This window comes from Orcinus orca, chromosome 1 (genome assembly GCF_937001465.1).
Source record: "Orcinus orca chromosome 1, mOrcOrc1.1, whole genome shotgun sequence".
Classification (NCBI taxonomy): domain Eukaryota; kingdom Metazoa; phylum Chordata; class Mammalia; order Artiodactyla; family Delphinidae; genus Orcinus; species Orcinus orca.
Genome location: NC_064559.1, coordinates 93,478,701 through 93,499,648, shown reverse-complemented (window position 1 = coordinate 93,499,648; position 20,948 = coordinate 93,478,701). Strand labels below are relative to the sequence as shown.

At 37.8% G+C, this 20,948-nt stretch overlaps 1 protein-coding gene and 1 long non-coding RNA gene across 5 annotated transcripts in view; one reads left to right on the top strand and one right to left on the bottom strand.

Moving 5' to 3' along the window:
* Window positions 1-7,050: 7,050 nt before the first annotated feature.
* Window positions 7,051-12,380, bottom strand: LOC117197532 (uncharacterized). The gene is made up of 2 exons (XR_004478190.2): window positions 12,046-12,380; window positions 7,051-10,454 (listed from the first exon to the last, which is right to left on the bottom strand). It is a non-coding gene; the product is annotated as an uncharacterized LOC117197532 (long non-coding RNA).
* NUF2 (NUF2 component of NDC80 kinetochore complex) overlaps window positions 12,369-20,948 on the top strand; it is a 29,859-nt gene continuing 21,279 nt past the window's right edge. Inside the window, exons 1-6 of one of the 4 annotated variants that reach the window (XM_033409764.2) lie at window positions 12,369-12,501; window positions 15,152-15,269; window positions 15,918-16,060; window positions 17,261-17,335; window positions 18,309-18,385; window positions 18,898-18,959. In XM_033409764.2, coding sequence (XP_033265655.1) covers window positions 15,938-16,060; window positions 17,261-17,335; window positions 18,309-18,385; window positions 18,898-18,959 — 337 coding nt within the window. In that variant the 5' untranslated portion in view covers window positions 12,369-12,501; window positions 15,152-15,269; window positions 15,918-15,937. The remainder of the gene's footprint in view (window positions 12,502-15,151; window positions 15,270-15,917; window positions 16,061-17,260; window positions 17,336-18,308; window positions 18,386-18,897; window positions 18,960-20,948) is intronic. The other 3 variants (XM_033409763.2, XM_033409767.2, XM_004282037.4) reach the window with 3 other exon arrangements.

Below are 20,948 nucleotides of genomic sequence, written 5' to 3'. Positions count from 1 at the left end.
CCATCTTGTTTAATGTATAATTTAAAGCTTGTGTTTCCTTATTTATTTTCATTTTGGATGATCTGTCCATTGGTGAAAGTTGGGTGTTAAAGTCCCCTACTATGATTGTGTTACTGTTGATTTCCTCTTTTATGGCTATTAGCATTTGCCTTATGTATTGAGTTGCTCCTATGTTGGATGCATAAATATTTACAATTGTTATATCTTCTTCTTGGATTGATCCCTTGATCATTATGTAGTGTCCTTCTCTGTCTCCTGTAATAGTCTTTATTTTAAAGTCTATTTTGTCTGATATGAGAATTGCTACTCCAGCTTTCTTTTGATTTCCATGGAATATCTTTTTCCATCCCCTCACTTACAGTCTGTATGTGTCCCTAGGTCTGAAGTGGGTCTCTTGTAGACAGCATATATACAGGCCTTATTTTTGTGTCCATTCAGCCAGCCTATGTCTTTTGGTTGAAGCATTTAATCCATTTACATTTAAGGTAATTATTGATATGTATGTTCCTATTACCACTTTCTTAATTGTTTTGGTTTGTTATTGTAGGTATTTTCCTTCTCTTGTGTTTCCTGCCTAGAGAAGTTCCTTTAGCAATTGTTATAAATCTGGTTTTGTGGTGCTGAATTCTCTTAGCTTTTGCTTTTCTGTAAAGGTTTTAATTTCTCCGTCGAATCTGAATGAGATCCTTGCTGGGTAGAGTAATCTTGGTTATAGGTCTTTCCGTTTCATCACTTTAGATATGTCCTGCCACTCCCTTCTGGCTTGCAGAGTTTGTGCTGAAAGATCAGCTGTTAGCATTATGGCGATTCCCTTGTATGTTATTTTTTGCTTTTCCCTTGCTGCTCTTAATATTTTTTCGTTGTATTTAATTTTTGATAGTTTGATTAATATGTGTCTTGGCGTGTTTTTCCTTGGATTTATCCTGTATGGGACTCTCTGCACTTCCTGGACTTATTTCCTTTCCCATATTAGGGAAGTTTTCAACTACAATCTCTTCAAATATTTTCTCAGTCTCTTTCTTCTTCTGGGACCCCTATAATTTGAATGTTGGTGCATTAAATTTTGTCCCAGAGGTCTCTGAAACTGTCCTCAATTCTTTGTATTCTTTTTTCTTTATTCTGCTCTGTGGTAGTTATTTCCATTATTTTATCTTCCAGGTCACTTATCAATTCTTCTGCCTCAGTTATTCTGCTATTGATTCCTTCTAGAGAATTTTTAATTTCATTTATTGTGTTGTTCATTGTTTGTTTGCTCATTAATTCTTCTACGTCCTTGTTAAATGTTTCTTGTATTTTCTCTATTCTATTTCCAAGATTTTATCTTTACTATCATTACTCTGAATTCTTTTTCAGGTAGACTGCCTATTTCCTCTTCATTTGTTTGGTCTGGGGGGTTTTTACTTTGCTCCATCATCTGCTGTGTATTTGTCTGTCTTCTCATTTTGCTTAACTTATTGTATTTGGGGTCTCCTATTCACAGGCTGAAGGTTCGTAGTTCCCATTGTTTTTGGTGTCTGCCCCCAGTGGTTCAGGTTGGTGCATTGGGTTGTGTAGGCTTCCTGGTGGAGGGGACTGGTGCCTGTGTTCTGGTGGCAGAGGCTGGATCTTATCTTTCTGGTGGGTAGGACCGCATCCAGTGGTGTGTTTGAGGGTGTCTGTGACCTTATTATGATTTAGGTCTCTGCTAATGGGTGGGGTTGTGTTCCTGTCTTGCTAGTTGTTTGGCATGGGACGTCCAGCACTGGAGCTTGCTGGTCATTGAATGGAGCTGGGTCTTAGCATTGAGATGGAGATCTCTGGGTGAGCTCTTGCTGATGGATATTACATGGGGCTGGGAGATCTCTGGTTGTCCAATGTCCTGAACTCGGCTCTCCCACCTCAGAGACTCAGGCCTGACACCCGGCCGGAGCACCAAGACCCTCTCAGCCACACATCTCACATGTAAATGGGTTAAATTCTCGAATCCAAAGGCACAGGGTGGCTGGCCGTCTGCGCTCCGCTCAGTCCTCCAGCCGGGCCTTGTCCTCTGGGGTCCGTTGATATGGATAGCCTGCTTTGGATCCAGGTCCAGCTGCATTCCCTAGCATCTATAAGAAGCAGCTGATGCCCCCCATCCTCCCCTATCCCTGCTGCAAGTCATTACAGTCCTGGAGTGCCCAGAGGGTATGTTTTAAAAAGTAGTAGAAGACAGAAACAGACTCACAGACAAAGAGAACAGACCTGTGGTTGCCAAGGGGGAGGTGGGATGGAGGAGGGATGGACTGGGAATTTGGGGTTAGTAGATGCAAACTATTACATATAGAATGGATGGACAACAAGGTCCTACTGCACAGCATAGGTAACTATATTTGAAGTCTTGGGATAAACCATAATGGACAATAATATAAAAAAGAAAGTATATATATATATATATATATATATATATATATATATATATATGTAACTGAGTCATTTTCCTGTACAGCAGAAGTTAACACAACATTGTAAATCAACTATACTTCAACAACAAAAAAAATGTAGTGGAAGATTAAGTTGGATAAGAAAAGTGGATTGGATGATGTGAGAAATAGACTAGTACCAGAATAAGGAGTCTAAATTTGAGCAGATAAAAAGGGCATTGCAGTTTCTCACTGTGATATTGTGATATAATAGGAAATATATATTTGGTCTTAGTCCCTGGCTCCTGGCTAGAGCCACTAAAAAACCTACTAAAAAACTGATAAATGTGCTAGGAGCATCCTCTGTTCTAATAATTGGTCTTTGACCCTAGTTCCTAACACAGAGCTCCTAAATACCTTGGGTAATAGGAGCATCTTTTGTTCTGAGGCAATTTTTGCTGAGTTCCTGGATAACTTCAGGATGAGGGCTGATCACCAGAAAGACCAAGCCATGATTAGAAGCTTGGAACTTTCAGCCCTGACCCCCATTCTCTGGAGAGAGGAGAGGGGAGAGGGGAGAGGGGCTGGAGACTGAGTTAATAATCAATAATGTCTATGGGATGTAACCTCCATAAAAATCCCTAAAGTATGGGGTTGTGAACACATCAATGTGCCAGGAGTATGGGGCACCCCACCTCCAGGGATACACAAGCTCCTGTGCTCAGGACCCTTCCACATCTCACCCTATGTATCTCACATCTGGCTGTTCCTCTTTATCCTTTATTATATAACTAATTGGTAGACACAAGTGTTTTCCTGAGTTCTGTGAGCCATTCTAGCAAATTACTGAACCTGAGGAGGGGGCCGTGGGAATTCCAATTTTTAGTCCATCAGTCAGAAGTACAGGTGACAACCTGGGACTTGCAATTGGCTTCTGAAGTGGTAGCAGTCTTGTGGGACTGAGCCCTTAACTTGTGGGCTCTGACACTAACTCCAGCTATCAACAGATAGTGTCAGAACTGATGCTGGTATCAGAGAATTGGCCGTATGGGAAAAACCCCACACATTTGGTGACCACAAGTGAAACAGTGTTGAGAGTAGAAACAGAGATTTTCCTTTTCACTCACCTAGAGAAGGATACAAAGTTAAAACGTTATTTTGCACTTGTAGGCAATCTGTCCTAATTTTGGGTTCTGAAAGTAGAGTGTCTGACACATACAAATATTCAATGAATTCCTGTTGATGGTATCATGGCCGTTTTCTCTACAGTTTAGACAAAATCTTTGCAATCGTGTCAATTCTGATTAACCTAGGGGTTAGAATCTTAGTTTAAATTTCTATTCCCTACTAAGCTACCACCCTACGTGGTTTGCCACTCTGCTTTCTGTCTCCAAGTCTAAAATGAAAACATAACACAGTGAAATAAAATGTCCTCACCCTTCCCCCCAAACAACCACACCCCCACTGTGGTTAGGGAAGAAATAAAGTGATTTTGAGATAATTCATTGTCACTCAAGTTGGGAATGATCTGCTAGCATAATATCGTCTGGTTTATTCCTAAGAAATAAGTCAAAATTATGTTAATACTGTGATTATGAATTTCTCATGTAGAGCAAATAGTTGTTTTCCTAAGGAAATTAATCATTGGGGTGGAGTAAATGCATTAAATGTGTTGTTTTAGTTAATATTAACTCCACGAAAAAGCTTTTGGTGGTGCCCGCATCAATGAGCAGAACCAGAAGCAAATGACAACCAACAAATGGCTATAGCTGTGAAATTTCCTGTTAAGACAAAGGCAGAAACAGAAAGCCTGGAACTTTATTCTTTTTCTTTGGAATGATCATAGGTCCCAGGGAAATAAGGGCTGGGAGAGACCCTGGAAGCTGCCAAATTGTGGGAAAAGAGGGTTAGAAATGTGAGAATACCTACATAGGACATCTCTGAAGGCCTGGAATGCCCTTGTGAGGCAGGCTGCCAGTCTACCCAAAAGCCTACAAGGGGACATAATCCCTAGAACACAAGGGAAAAGTAGATCAAAGAATCCAATCAACTAAATCCCACCCCAAAGAACTGCTCAAGGCTTCATAGGTATTTTGTGAGTATTGTAGGGGGGTGGTAAAGGGTGGAAGGTATCTAGGGATACAATCTTTCCTAGAAGGACCCAGGGATACAACCTGAGGAACATAAAAAGAAGGGGTCTACTGCTCACCAAAATTAACACTGTCCCTACCAGTTACAGGGTTCAAGATTAGGTAGCACAGTACAGCAGATAAAGACAGAGCTTTCTCCAATTAGATTACGTGGGTTCAAATTTTGGCTCCATTTTTCTAGATATATGACTATAAGCAAATTAAGTTTTCTTTAGTGAGTTAAGTTTTGGTTTTTCATCTGAAAAATGGGAATGGAAACTACTTCATGCAGTTGTGAGAATTAATGAAATAATACATGGAGAGGACCTAGCACCTAGAATATCTTCTATGAATGTGAATTATTATTTAAGTACTGTAGGCAAAAGGTATATAAATGGAAATTGTCATAATGGGTTATCTTAGGAGCAATATTCAGGTATCAATTTTGAATTTATATGGTCAACCTGTTTATCAGGTTGCCTGCTTAATAAATAGTCAGTGAAAACTGAAGTGTAATTTTTTCAAATACTAACGATGAAATTAGATACTCTTACTTGGTACTTAATGTAGAAATGTTTTGATAAAACACTCAGATACAGTCTCCTTTTTGAGAGAAAACGGGATTAGGGGCTATGAAAAGATGTTGAGAACTCAGAAGTTATTTCCTTCTAAGGGTTCATTAAATAAAGTCCATACTAGAAGATTTACTCTAGATAATAGAAATCACTAGTAAAAAAGAATCTATAGGAATGACAACATGACACTAACACTCTGACAAAAAAAAAAACTAGTTATCTCCAGAGTTTTCTGATTTGTGATACTCTGTCATTACTGGTTCTGTTTTTAACTTCCTTTTCCAAAATTTGTTATAAATGATTAATTTTAACATAAGCGTTCATTAACACTTTCCCCCATGAGAATCTTTTAAACTCCTTTGAAATAACTGGAAACACCACAGAATATTATGATACCAAAATCGGTCATACCCAGGGAATAAAAATTGCATTTTAAAAAGTCACATTGGACAAATATTTTTATCAATATCCAACTTTTTGGGCTATTAATTCCTAAGGCTCTCCATACTGTGTTAAAATAATATAGGTTGATGTGAAAGCTGGGGATAGGATACTAGGAGGTTAGAGTATAACGTACCAAATTTTTGCTTCCTTAAATCTGCTTTAGAGTTCATCGCAAATTAACAAAAGATATATATTTTATGGTTTCAAACTGAAAATTTCATCTGAATCCAAAACAAAGATACTGTTTACAGTACCTCAAATGTATAGCTCAGTTTCCAAATCTACTAACAAAGATGAACACAGCTGAGGAATGAAGTAGATTAACAGGTCTAGAATGATTAAAAGGTAATAAAAAGCAGACAGCTACTTTGAATTCAATGCTGCTTGTCTTCTTAAGCCCGAACTCTAAACATGTATCTTAAAGCCAATAAATTCAGAATCTAATTTTTTCCACCTAGAACATTGTGTTCAATGTTTATCACTCTAATTCTATTTACTTATGTAAAGGAAAATGAAACAGAACTTCCAAATTGTGTAAGGTTAACATTAATACAATAGCGCCACCCAGTGAATATGCTGTGCAAATAAAAATGTTACTAGAATTTACCACTTTAAATATTAGTGCATCTTCAGTATACCTATAACCCCAACCTTTTAAATAAAATTATACACTAAAATGTCAATTCACAAATATATAAAAGCATTTTTACCTATTCGTTCATAATTAACTACAGTTAAGATGTGTAAAGGATATTCCAACACTTGTAAATAAAGGTTTTGCATATTAGATACTACTTGTAATGTTGGCAAGCAATGAATGTTAGCTGCCAGGTCAAACAGGCATGCTGTTTCCTCTCACATGAATTGTTAGGCAGATGTAAAACTATGCCACTCAGTTGCTTTAGTAGGTTTTACCTATCCCTCACGATACATCGTTTCAAAGATTTTTTGATGCCCTTAATATAAAGTATGTGTTCATAATTTCACTTTAGCCTGCTACTCATGGTTAGTCATTATTTTTAAGACATGAATAAATATTAATTATTTGCGTAAGTGAATTGAACAATGGCATCAATGATAGTCATCCAATTTGTAAACCAACTGATAATGTGATGTCGTCAAAAAATGCTAGTATGACTTTAGATATCATTACTATTCTACTCTATACCAATCAGATCATAGTTGGAGTAGTTTTCAGTATAAAGTTCATACAAATAGAACACTTCTTTCTCATCTTTTTATTTTTCATAGGAAATATAAGCACATGGGGGAAAAGTATAAAGAACCAAAGTATATTCAATAAAAAGAAAATCTTTTCACTCTGAGCCCCAGTCTCCCTCCTCAGAGGCTACTACTATTACTAATTTCTCCTGTTAGATGGACCATGTTTAAAAAGGAGTAGTTCAATTCAATAAAAAACATTGACTGGGTACCCAGTTTGTGCTAGACACAAGTGTTAGGTGCTAGGGAATCAAGTCATTTAGCATCAGCCCTGTGCAATAGTGGAGACAGACACAAAACTGATCATTTCAATAAAGTATAAACTTTTATTTTTTTCAGTACACAAAGAATACACGTGAGATCTCTCCCAATCGCATTGTATCTATCATTTTCATATGTATCTCCCACAGGCATCTTGAGCTATACATGTCCAAAACTCAACCATCAGTCACCTCCCAAAATGAGTTCACCTCTATATTTCCTAAATCAGAGAATAGCATCCCATTTATCTAGGGGCTCAAGCCAGAAAACTCTCACTCAGCAGATATTTATCAAGCATCTACAATGTCTAACGACGTCTAGGCCATGAACATATGATAGCAAATAGGGTCCTCACTAAAACTTGTTTATGGAACTCTATCCTTGATTTCTCTCACCTCTGCCCTCCCAATTCAGTCACCAAGTCCTGCCACTTCTACTTCCTGAATTCCATGCATGCTGGCAATACCCTAGTATAGGCTGCCGTCTTCTTTCCCCTGGATTACTACAATGAGGTCGTAACTGGTTTTCCTTCCTTCAGTCTTGCCACTCTTCAATTCTATTTTCTCATAGCAGCCAGTCATCACCTAAATACAAACCTAATCTTGTTGAAGCCCTTCAAACTTCCTATTACTTTTAAGAAGTCCAAACGCCTTAACATGACTAGTAATACTCTTCATGATCTGGTGCCTCTTTACCTCCCCAGCCCTGTGTCTAGAATCTCTGTTCCTAGGCTGTGCTCTCCTCTTATGTCTGGGCCTTCACAGTTGTTACCTCTTTCTTGCCCTCCACCCTTTAACCTGGCCAATTCCTAGCTATTCTCCTGCATGGAGCCACTCAGACTAAACCACAATTTTTTTTTTAATTACTTTTCTCCCTTCCCTATGAGAATATAAGATCTATTAGGTCAATTATTAGATTGATTATTATCACATTTGCTTGTTCATTATTATACTTCCAGTACCTAGCTTAGTGTCTGGCATAAAATAAGAGGATCAATAAATATTTTTGAATGAATAAATCTATACCTAGAAAGTCAGAAGGAAAGTCAACTAGTTCAGACTGTGGATTAGGGAAAGGCTTCTTAGAAGACATCTGAAAAGTAAGTAAAGAAAGTAGGGATCAGGCAAAGAAAATCAAGACAGTCCAGACAGAGTCAACAAGAATAAGAAAAGGTCTCAAAGTATAAAACAGCCTCATGAATGGGAAATGGGTGTGATGGGAGATGACAGTGGAAACATAAACAGTGGCAAGATCATGGAGGTCCCAGGGTGCAGGCTATGGAGTTGGACTTTGTCTTGGAGGTGATGGTGGGAGGGGTTGTAGAAGTTTAACCAGACCAGTGAAATAGTCAGATTTACATTTAAGACTGATCATTACAGCAGCTACTTAGAAGACAAAGTGGGGGATGCAGGTAAGGGTTGTAAGGCTGGAGACAACAGTGAGATAGATTGGGCAGTTGAAAAAAAGAAAGGGATAAATTAGGATTTGAATGGCTCACGAGCCCTCCCAAATGCATCTAGCTAGTAGGAAAGAAAATAAAAATCTGAATCTCAAGGAGGAAGTCAGAGATAGCAGTAGTTTTTGGATCCTTGAGCAAATAGATTAAAACAATGAGAATGGATGGTACTCTGAAGGAGAAGATTTATGCAAAAAAAAAAAAAAGAAAACTCAAAGTTGAAACTTATACTGCATAAAGGGCAGGCAGAGAAAGAGCCCCCTAAGAAGCACGAGATAGGCAGAAGATACAGGAGAGAAGCAAAGGGACTTAGGTTTCGAGGAGGGTCTGATTAATGGTGTCAAATGTAGCGGAGAGGTCTAGAAAGAGGCACTGATCAATAGCACAGGAGAAGTAGGCACTATTCATCTTCTGAGATCAATAAGAGAGAGGCAGATAAATGTGGTGGTAAGGGAAATGGGTGGGCAGGAAGTTAAGGAATATGCTGCATGATGGCTTGAATTTTCTCAGTTAACCGGGAACGAGGTTGCTGGAAATGTCTGTGGCCCCTGGGAAATCTCTATATTCAAATAAGTGGGTTCTTGATGGCAAGGAGGGTGTAGGACCCAGTCTGAGTATTTTATCTATTCCTACCACACTAGACCAAGTGAATCAACTGTTCATCCTCACTGACCCACTTAAAACAAAGCAGAAACAACAATCTGGAATTCTTGTCACTTAAAAAAGAGATTTAAAAAATTTTAACCCAAAGCACTAGCTACCACAGGACCGCCACCTGAATTAAAGATAAAGTCCTAGTTGCAGGCTGCCATGGTCTCACTGAGCATCCCATCTTGTCAGTCAAAGGTCTGCTCAGTCCTTACAGGTCTGTCATCCAGGATCTAAAGTGCAATCTAGAAAAGGAACATGGAATTAAAATTAGAAAAGAAACTGGCATAAAGGTCACAGATGCATGTGAATGTGTGTTAAGTGCTTGAAAAATATCTTTTACACTACTCTAGTCACCTTCGAATAAAAAGAGAAGGTGAAACTGAGGACGCAGGTAGTTATGAGAAATCACTGCAAGTTATAAGACAGGGAACTGACAAATGATAAAGGAGTGTCAAGAATTGGGGGTGCGCTGAAGCTGCAGACCAAGAACCTGTTGTATATCACTTTGCGTGATTTTCTCCAGAGTGCCCAGCTGGGGATTTATGGGACAGATTCAGGGCGGGGATTTATGGGACAGATTCAGGGCGGGGATTTATGGGACAGATTCAGGGTTAGGATTTTGACAGGCACTGGGGTCAGAGGCAAGGGATGCAGGGAGTTTGGATGTTGATAAGCCATGCAGTCTAGGCTGGGAAGGGAGGTAATGGCAGGAGAGTTGACAGGGAAAATGAAATATAAGAGCAGATATAGAGCATGTGAGGGTATGTAGGCCCAGGGGAAAAAAGATGCTACAGCCATAAAGAGTACTGGAATCTAATTTTCTGCTGTAGTTAATGTCTTTATGGATAATGACAAAACTCTAGAAAGTTTAGGCTGGGATTTCTGGATTTCTGCCCTCTAATTCACAATGACCAGTAACAGACAACTGAATTTTGAAAAATCAAATCTACCCTTATAATCGAGACAATCTGAATAAATACCCATTCGTTTCTTCTTACTTTTACTTCTAATATAACTATCAATTTGCAATAACTACAGTAAAATTATCCACCAAAGAAACAATTATTTTATTGTAAATACAGTCATCCTGCTCTTCCTTCACCTCATTTTTCTCTCTCCATATGGTCCATTCTATTCTTGGTTTACATATAGGTCACGCTTTCCTTGTCTGGACTCTTAACAATGGTTCAGGCATTTGTCGAGCACTTACCATTTGCAAGATATTTTACTAGGACAATGTATAAATAATAACAGTCAAAATAACAGGTAATACTTATCAAGTGCTTACAATTCTGCCAGACACTTTACATGAATGAATCCATTTAATCTTCATGACACCCTATAAATAAGATATTATCGCTACTTTAAAGATGCAGAAACCAGTTTAGTTAGGTTAAACAACTTGCCTGAGTCCATACAGATAGTAAGCAGTGTGATGAGGGATTTTTTAATATTTTTTTGGCTGCATTGGGTCTTCGTTGCTGCGAGCGGGCTTTCTCTAGTTGCAGTGAACAGGGGCTACTCTTCGCTGCGGTGCGCGGGCTTCTCATTGTGGTGGCTTCTCTTGCTGGGGAGCACAGGCTCTAGGTGCGCGGGCTTCAGCAGTTGTGGCACGCGGGCTCAGTAGTCATGGCTCGCGGGCTTTAGAGCGCAGGCTCAGTAGCTGTGGAGCACGGGCTTAGTTGCTCTGCGGCATGTGGGATATTCCTGGACCAGGGCTCGAACCAGTGTCCCCTGGGTTGGCAGGCGGATTCTTAACCACTGCGTCACCAGGGATGCCCCGTGATGAGGGATTTAAACCCAGCTCTTTCTGACTCAAGAGCTGAGCTCTCAGTCATTATGCTAGCTATGGTCCTTTACCCTGCCTCTAAGAAGATACTGCCTAGTGGAGTATGTGCATGCACAAGTAATCGGTTTGATTTGGTTAAGTGCCAATGAGAAAGGTCTTTTTTTTCTCCTCTCCTCACTCCAAGTATTTTTTTTAAAATCTATTTTCTAACTCACTTTTGAGTTTTACTAGATTCTGACTTTTGAGAATTACATAGGTAAATGGACATAGAAAAGGGAAAAGGAAGCCCTAAACTAATGAATATGAAATGTATTTTTATTTCAAATCAGTATAAATTTCTATATCAATAGGTATAGCCTCCACCACCCCCCTACAACAAAGCACCAGAATTTGTGTACTTTCAATAGTATTTCCAGTATATTTTTCACTTGATTCAGTGCAGACTTCCCATCCAATACACCACCCTCACTAGATAATACTGTACACTGCAGTCAGAAGCAAGTCCTACTACGGCTTCTAGGGCTCCAAGCCATAATAAAACTAAATAGTTTCCCCCCGCTGACAATTAGGCCAGTCGTATCTTCTGCTGCAAGACCCAGACTTGTGATCATGTATGAAGTGCCACGCATCATTTGAAGAACGCAACTCACTCGCGGATGTGCAAATTTGGGGAAGAGTTCAATGTTGTTAGCACCGGGAGTGCCTTGCTCCTGTAGAGGGATGAATGAAGGGAGGGAGAACAAAGGACACGGGTTCTACACTAGATAGTGCCACTTACTATCCAAGTGGAAACAAATCACTTCTGAGCCCCAAGTTTCTTGCCTGTAAATGTGAAAGGATTTGACCAGATGAACTGTTAAGACTGCTCCCACCTCTGGAAGTTGGGCTCACCAACGCAGAATCAGATGATCTGTGTCCAAATCCTGGTTATGCTACTTGTGAACTACTGCGCACAGCTTTGGGCCAGTTGCACAATCTCCCTGATTTAATCCCTCATTTGATGATAGTATCTATTAGCCCCCTTTCCCTTTTTAATGAAGCCTAAATGAGATAATGCCTATAAGCATCCAACACAGAACCTGGCGTCTCAATCAACGCTCAAAAAATATCGGTGTTATTACTCTGAGACTCTATGACTTACCCGGCCCCACTGCCCCACGTCCTCTTTCCCTTGTCACCTTGAGTTTAGCTCGTCTCCAGAAACCCTCTATTCACTTCCGCTCTTCACCTCGGACGCCAAAACCGTTCAAAGGTCTCACGAAATTTCGTATTAGCCTCGGACTCCTCCCCCAAACCGCGGCGCTCCCATTTCCTGCTGAATTTAGATACGACTAGACTCCAACTCTGCGAAAACTAGTTCCGCTCGTAGCCCGGCGTCCTCTCTCGCAACTCCAGCACCAGCCGTCTCGTGTCTATTGAGCCCAACCGGCACCCGGCGCGGCGGAGCGCAGGAAGTGGGCGGGGCGGAACGGGGCGGGAGTTCCAGTAGGAGGCGGCAGGTTTGAAAAGTGACAACGGTCGGTGTTCGCTAATTTTTGAGTTCGTCTGTAGCTGCTCCGCGGACTCGCAGCCTTCCTGTGGGCGGCTGGTGCGGTAGGTGAGCGCAGACACTCGCGGACGGAGGACGGCCGGAGCTGGGACGCGGAGCCTGGCAGTGTTTTCGTTACGCGCAGAGCTGGGGAGGAGGCTGGAGAAGCCAGCCCCTGGGAGGTGGGGGAAAGCTCATAGATCGTGTTTATTGGATTTTAGTCCCCCAAACAACCTGAGCCCAGTTGCTACGAAACGAATGGGTGTTTGCTGGTACAACATAGACTACGGGAAAAGAAACTTGAGGTGCAGCTGGTCAGTTAAATCTTGTATGTGTATATTTTTAACCCAGTTATTTAGAAGATTATGGGGTTGCAGATGCTGGTCCACTGTCTTTGTAGATAAGTCTCCGTTGCTCAAACATCGCTTAACCAAAGTCAAACCCAAAAATCAAAAGGCAAAAATATCCTACTTAATCCAAAAGTCAGAGGAAGAGAGCGGTGTATGCATGGCGCTTTGCATGCGTGGCACGATCATTTTCCCTGATGAGTTCAGGAAACTGTTTACTTAATTTTTTGATGTTGGGAGTCTTTGAGTCTTTTCTCTTTGTTTTTGTTTAGCCTCTGCTTCCTGGGATTTTGATTTCCACGATCTAGTTTATTTTAGAAAAATGAAGTGTCTGAAATTTAATCAGTATTCTTTCAATACCTACTGTGTACAGGATCATGGTGTTGCAAATAAATGAGGAACGGAGGGGTAATTAGTAGTAAATGCCTGCTACTTGGTAGGCGATCTGAGGGTCACTTTACATATACTAGATCACTTATATACTTTATCCCACCAGAGCTCAAATTGTATTGAAAGGCCCCTCTCTCCCTCTCTCCCCTCTGTCCTTTTCTCTCCCTCTCCTCTGTCCGGCACTCCCTCCCTCTCTACACACACATGTGAATGAATTGGAACTGAAGTTGTACTATCAAAGAAAGACAGAATTTGGATATGGGAGGTGGTTCCAAAAGGAAACATTGGAAGTTTGGGAAACGTCTTGAAGGAGACTAACTTGTAACAGAAAATTCATTAGGTTATTTGATGTGGTAGGTAGGATGAGTAATTAAAGTATTTTTGTAAAGATGTTACATGATGCATTTGGTGTTCTATACAGATTCATCTGATAGCACAGTGTGCAAGACTTTAGAAGAGAGGGATGTGCGATAATAATTAATGAAGATATTTTAGACCTCGTTCTCTATTGTGATCATCTCTGATCCAGATATAGTTTGTTTTGGAAAGTTGACTTTTTCTGCAGTCTTTGGGCAATTGATGATTTTTAAATCTATACTTAGGTGAAAACATAGAATGCATATTTATGTTGAAAAGGACATATAATATATGAGTTGTGAGAATCTGGATCCAAAAAGATTCTGGCTGTAGAAGGAAAGCTTGGAATTATGAAATTCAATAATAGGAAATAGGAATAATAGGAAATTCAATGATAGGAAATGCAAATTACAAAATTCAATAATAGGAAATAGGAATAATGGGAAATTCAATAATAGGAAATGCAAATCCTTGCTTAAGGTTCAAATAATCAATTATGTAAAAAGAACATGGAGAAGTCCTGGCTTGTTGGCTACGAAGTGATGTAAGAATTCATGGAGAAGCGGGCTATGTTGAAGAAGTTCTGGGAGTTTCAGTCAATCACACACACATATATATATTTGTCTGTAAGTGTTATAGTAGCACAAGATCAGCAGTGACCATCATCAACTGTGTTGATATTCTGCCCTAAGCAGACCATATCTGGAGTATTGTGTTCAATTTGAGCATTACACTTTAAGAAGACATTGACAAAACAGTTTTAGAGGAAAGTGAGTAGAATCGTAAACTTTCTCAAACAAAGTCGTAAAAGGAGTGGCTATTCTTAAATTATACTTACCTTAGACAAGACAGGGCTAAGCAGAGATATGATAGCTTTCTTCATGTTTTTGAAAGTGGAGTCATAAAAACAAGGATTATTATATTCTATGTAGTTGCAATGACTAGAAGTAGGACCAGAAGGTAAGAGTTACAACAAACATCTTTCTACACAGTATGAGAGAGAGTTATCTGATTATTAGAGACATACTAAGGTAGACAGAAAGTTTCCTTGAGACAGTGAATTCTGTGATGTTTGCAAGTGTTTAAGCAGAACTGAGAAGTTATTTGTTAATCATCTTTTAGAATGGCTTCCTGCATTTGTCAGTGGTTAAAGTTGACAAGGCTGCCTTTTAACCCTGACATTCGGAGAAACATTAGGAGCCTAAAGAAATAGATTTCCAGAATTGTGGGTCATTTCAGTTTGTTTGCAAAAGTGAGTGTATTCACTTTGTATCTCTGGGATCACACTGCTTCCCTAGAGAGTAGGAGATACATAAGTAATGAACCAAGTATTGTTAACTGAGTGGCGGAGAAAGTGGCTTCTGTTGCTGCTGCTTCTACTACTACTGTTACTATTGCTATTCTGTTAGGCATAGCTAGAGATACGGAGAAAATGAAAGTGTCTTAGCTTACTGTTGGCTCACAGTGCAGTGCCAGAGTTCTATAAACATTATCACAATACACTGTGGCAAGTATTATAACAGAGTTCAGTGCTAGCTGTAGGGTAGGATTTCTTAACCTCAGCATTATTGACATTTTGAACTGAGTAATTCTTCGCTGTTGATTGGCCCCCTTATGCATTGCAGGATGTTTAGCAACATTCTGGGCCGGCTACCCACCAGATTCCAGTAGCATCCTCACTCTAGTCCTGACAACCAAAAGTGTCTCCAAAGTTGTGAGAACTACTGCTCTAGGAGAACACAGGTGGGAATATTTTACTATCTAAGGACATTAGGGGAAATGGTTTTTTGTTTTATTTTATTTTTCAAGTTCTCACCCTAGTGATTGGAATTCCTGCCAATTACAGTTGTTTTTTTTTTCTCTCTCTTCCTACTTACATCTCAAACCTTATTAATCATCTCACTGTGTGTACATTGAATAGAATGTTAAATCAGAGTACAGTTTTATTATTTATGCTGTTTTGCTGTTGTTTGTGTATAGATTCTGCTGATAGTGTTGCCTATATATCTTGCTTTGAGGATTAATTCTCAGGATAGATCTTATTAAATTCTGTGCCCCCCAGATTTAAAGAAGTTTCTCATCTGTCTGTTCAACCTGTCTTCTTTCCCATATGAAAGAAAACAGCATTAGGAAAACTAGAAAATGACTGTGTTGCTTTAGAATAAAAGTTATTTTAGGATATATATATATCTATATATATATATAGATATATATATATATTTGTCTTTAATGTTATCTTACTAGGATGTTTGATGATTTGGTGGTAGTTAACACTACTATGAATATAGTTCAACCTTGGGTTGTTAATTTTGTCCTTATATTTATCAGCTTCTAGATAATGAAAACTGCTAGTTGTGCCATGTTTCTGATCTTTGTTTTCAATTCCTTCAGACTAACAGGAGACTCCCAAGATGGAAACTTTGTCTTTCCCCAGATACAATGTAGCTGAAATTGTGGTTCATATTCGAAACAAAATCTTAACAGGAGCTGATGGTAAAAACCTCTCCAAGAATGATCTTTCTCCAAATCCCAAGGTAAAATGTGGTTGTGTTTGCATGTGGTTAATGTTATTTGAAAAGAAATTAAACTACTAGGTCTATAGAATGTGGAGAAAGACATGTATATTACTATTTGATACAGGCTAGTCATCTTAATCCAGAGAAACTCTCTCATCTAGTGTAATTTTAAAATAACATTAAGTTTATATGTGGGGCAACTTCTACATTCCCATTAGGAATTCAAATCTTTAATATGGTTGTTTTCTCCCCCCGCCCTGAAAAAAAAGCTTCTAAACCATAGGCATATTAAAGTATATTAAACTTTTCATTATTGGGGTAGTGGTCTGAGGGTATCATTTATTGGTAAAGCTTGAAGGAACTTAACTCCACAAGTGGTTTCCAATCAGAAAAAGTGCTTAGAAACAGTCTTCTTTGGAAGCTTACAGATTAATTTTCTTGCATTATGCCCCAAGGGGGAATTGACTTGTTTTGACCGATACTGTTCTTTATATCTTTAGTTATTAAATGCAAAAAAGAACTATTCATGTGTCACAGAAAATCCCAAAGTCTCCTTCCAGTTTCCTGTGTTCATCTTGAAGTGATAACATAATAAAACCTGGTTTAATGATGTAGAACTTAAACTTTTGATATTGATGCCTCTTTAATTCTTTAAAATAGAACAAATAATCTCAGAATAAATGAACTTGTATATGGATGAGAACAGGTTGTATAGGCCAGCATTTGGGAACCACTGATTTAGAAGATAAAAGTTAAAAATCCCATACTATCCTATTAAATTTATACCTCCTGGATCATAGTAGTCACTTTAACAGCTAAGGCATCTTAGCCTTAACATCTGAGGCATCAAACAAGGTTTCCCATGTTCTTTTTAAAAAAATACACCCTCATTATTTTTGTCATATGTCTGACAACCTGTTCTGAAAGACTAACCCATCTTCCATTCCCTAATGTGGATAGATTGCCTGGACTGGATTTGAATATACTTGCTAACATTCTGTATATAAGCTTAAACAACTGATCTTATTGACACTTATCACATGTGAGCAAACTGATAAGTATATAAGGTGTTTTAAAATTTGGAAAAATTAAGAAATATTTCAAGGGGAATGGAGTAATGTTATCACTCTTTTCTTCTTTGTATCCATTTACTATAATATTGGACAGTAATGGTGATAGTGGTGCAACAGAGTATTAAAAGTTATTTTTCTCTTGTAGCCTGAAGTCTTGCATATGATCTACATGAGAGCTTTACAGATAGTATATGGAATTCGACTGGAGCATTTTTACATGGTGGGTTTAAGATGAGGCAAAATTATGTTTTTTGCTGCATTTCTCGTGCTCACATCGAGTACTGGTTTTCAGGACGGGAAGTTATTGACTTTATTTTTAACAAAATCAAGGCTTATTTAAAATTAATGTCACTTACACGGGAATCTTAGGCATAATAATGGCCTATACTGATAGCTTTAGTAAGATGAAAACATTACTAAAGACCTAAATGACACAAGTTATTGATGCTATGCAGTTATTGACAGATTTACAGTTTGTCTTCAGAGACTATAGTAAGCAACAACGAAGTCTTTACAGATACTGTTCTCTTCTCAGTAAGGACTCCCAAATTAGAGTAGGAGGTACACACTAAGATTGAAAACAATTGAAATAAGGCAATTGAGCTTTTAGCAAATTAGGTATTTCTAGTAGGAAGATTATTTTTCTTAATATTTTTTTGCTGTTGTTAAATCATCAGGGCATCATCTGAAGATGTACAAAAATGTAATATCTGTAGAGTCTTGCCAATATTATATATTATTTAAAAATCAGAGGGTTTGTCACTTATTTGCTATGAAACCTTGCTAAAGCTTAGTTTCTTTGTCTATAAAATAGGGATAGTACTCTGTCCTACTGTGGTTATAAAAATTAAGAAAGAATATATTGAAAATGCTTAGCATAGTACCTGATATTTAGTAAATGCTAACCATTACCCCTTTATTTATTTTTAACATCTTTATTGGAGTATAACCCCTTTATTTTTTAATTCATTTAAAAAGTCTTTATTGAGCACTGACTGTGAACCTAGCATTATTAATATTAATGACAACTCTAGTTTTGTGCCAGGATCTGTATTGTTTGCTTGTTTTAAATTAATGATAATAAGTTAATATATTTTGATTGTAATCTATGATTAAGATTTCTTGAGGTTGAAGATTTTTCTCATTTTGTCTAATCAATGTGTAACTTAGATTTTCTGGTTTATTACATTTAGATGCCAGTGAACTCTGAAGTCATGTATCCACATATAATGGAAGGCTTCTTACCAGTCAGCAATCTGTTTATTAATTTGTGAGTAAAGAGTCATTATTTTCTTAGTCCACATTCGTATTTACATTACATTCAGCTTTCTTAAAGACATGATTTTCTTTGGGAGGGAATTTCTACTATTTTTCTTTCCACTCCATCCCATAAATATCCAAGATTGTACACTTTCAGCAAGCACATCTAACTGCCTCCACCTGTGGCACCTTCAGTTCATTCAACTGATGTATTAAGATATTGTGAGTCTAAAATTGTTGGAGGGTTTTGCATTCTTAGAGAGTCCTAGTACCTCAGAGAGTGTGGGTTGTTTATTAGAATCTATAACGATACCTTGGTATTACATGAATATTTGTGTAATATACAGAAAAAGTAGATTTCAGTGCTGTAGGATTATATATTGTAGTAGACTTCTGACTTGCTCCTTTGACACTGAGAAATATATCCAGAAATCTTTTTGAAAATAAGATGTTTACGCCCTTTGGCTTAGTATGTAATTCACAGTACACTTTTCAATATGCTTGCTCCACTTTATCTTCAAGGGACTCATTTCTGCCCATCTGTCGGGTGAATGACTTCGAGATTGCTGATATTCTATATCCAAGTAAGTGAGAATTTAAAACAATTTTTAACGTTTGGCTTCAATCTAACATTTTACCTTTCCATCAATAAATGTGAAAAAAAAAAGAGAAAAGACTTCAAGGAACTTCGATTTAGAAAGTATATCTGATTCTCAAGGATGAATTTTTTCATATCCTATTATTGGAAATTTTTCCTTTGTAAAGCCACAGAAAAGCTGTTTTTCTGATTAGTTCTTCTTAACTCCTTACATTTGAAAAATGTCCTGTAAATTTGAGAATATGAATACAAATAATATGCAAGCTATAATGTTGCATAGTGGGTTAATTATACCAGTTTTATCAAATGTAGTAATTACTTTTTACCATGAAGAAAGTACCTTTTAACACTGATAATAGCCGTGATATTATATTAAAATGTAAAATTCTCCTAACTTTGTGTCCGTTTATTCATTTGACCCTTTTGTATATATATCAGGTTATCTTATGTTGGAAGATATTTGGTGTGCTATTTAAAAATTTGTTTTTTATCCTCTTTTGGATCTCCTCCTTTTTTTGTTGTTGTTTATTGACATATAATTTACACAAAAGTTCACCAATTTTAATGCATAATTGAATAAATCTTAACAAATATATACTGTTATATAACCAGTGCCACAATCATGACCCCCCGAAGTTCCCTGACATCTTTGAAAAGATGTCTTTTCAAAGCAAAATATATTTCAATTTTGAATATTCTAATTGATCATTGTTTTTCTTTTGTCATTCATAAAACTATTTTTTGGTTTCTAGCAAGAAATCTTGGCCTCAAGGATTTATTTGGCTAAATTTTATCCTATATTTTGCTGTAAGTGTATTGTAGTTTCAGCTATTATTGTTTAATGCCTGAATTTTTGTATATCATCTGAGGCAAAGGTCAAGGTTCATTTTTTTTCCTTTATGCATATGGTTATAAAATTATTCTAGCACCACTCATTGAAAAGATTATCCATTCCCCATTGAATTACCCTGGCACTTTGGTCAAAAGTAATTGATTAACCACCGTACATCTATTAGAATGGCAAAAATCGAAAACACTGACAATACCAAATGCTCATGAGGATATGGAGCAACAGGAACTCTCATTCACTGCTTGTGGGAGTGCAAAGTGGTATAGTGACCTTGGAAGACACTTTTCAGTTTCTTACAAGACTAAATGTATTCTTACTGTATGATCCAGTAGTCATGCTCCTTGGTATTTACCCAAATACCAAGTGTTGAAAGCTCACGTCCACACAAAAACCTGCAAACAGATATTTGTTGCAGCTTTATTCATAATTGCCAAAATTTAGAAGCATCCAAGATGTCCTTCAGTAGGTGAATGGATGAACTAGTACATCAAGACAGGGGAATATATTCAGTGCTATAAATAAATGAGCTATCAGGCAATGAAAAGACATGCAGGAATCTTAAATGCATATTACTAAGTGTAAGAAATCAATCTGCAAAGGCTATTTACAGTACCATTCCAATTATGACAATCTGGAAAAGGCAAAACTTATGAAGATAGTAAAAAGATCATTGTTTGCCAGGGACTGGGGGAGGGAAGAATGGATAGCCAGGGCACAGAGGAGTTTTAGGGCAGTGAAACTATTGTGTATGATACTATTGTGTCATTATACATTTGTCAAAACCCATAGAATGTGCAACTCCAAGAGTGAACCCTAATGTGAACTATGGTCTTTGGCTGACAATGATGTGTCAGTGTAGGATCATCTTTTGTAACAGATATACCACTCAGGTGGGGGATGTTTATAGTGGAGCAAGCTGTGCATGTACAGGGACATAGCGTATATGGAAACTACTTTCTGCTCAATTTTTCTGTGAACTAAAGTGCTCTAAGAATTCTGTTTTAAAAGGTCAATGATTATATATATATATATATATATATATATATATATATATATATATATATGGGTATATTTCTGGCTTCACTCTTTGCTCCATTGATCTATATGTCTGTCTTTACACCAAGC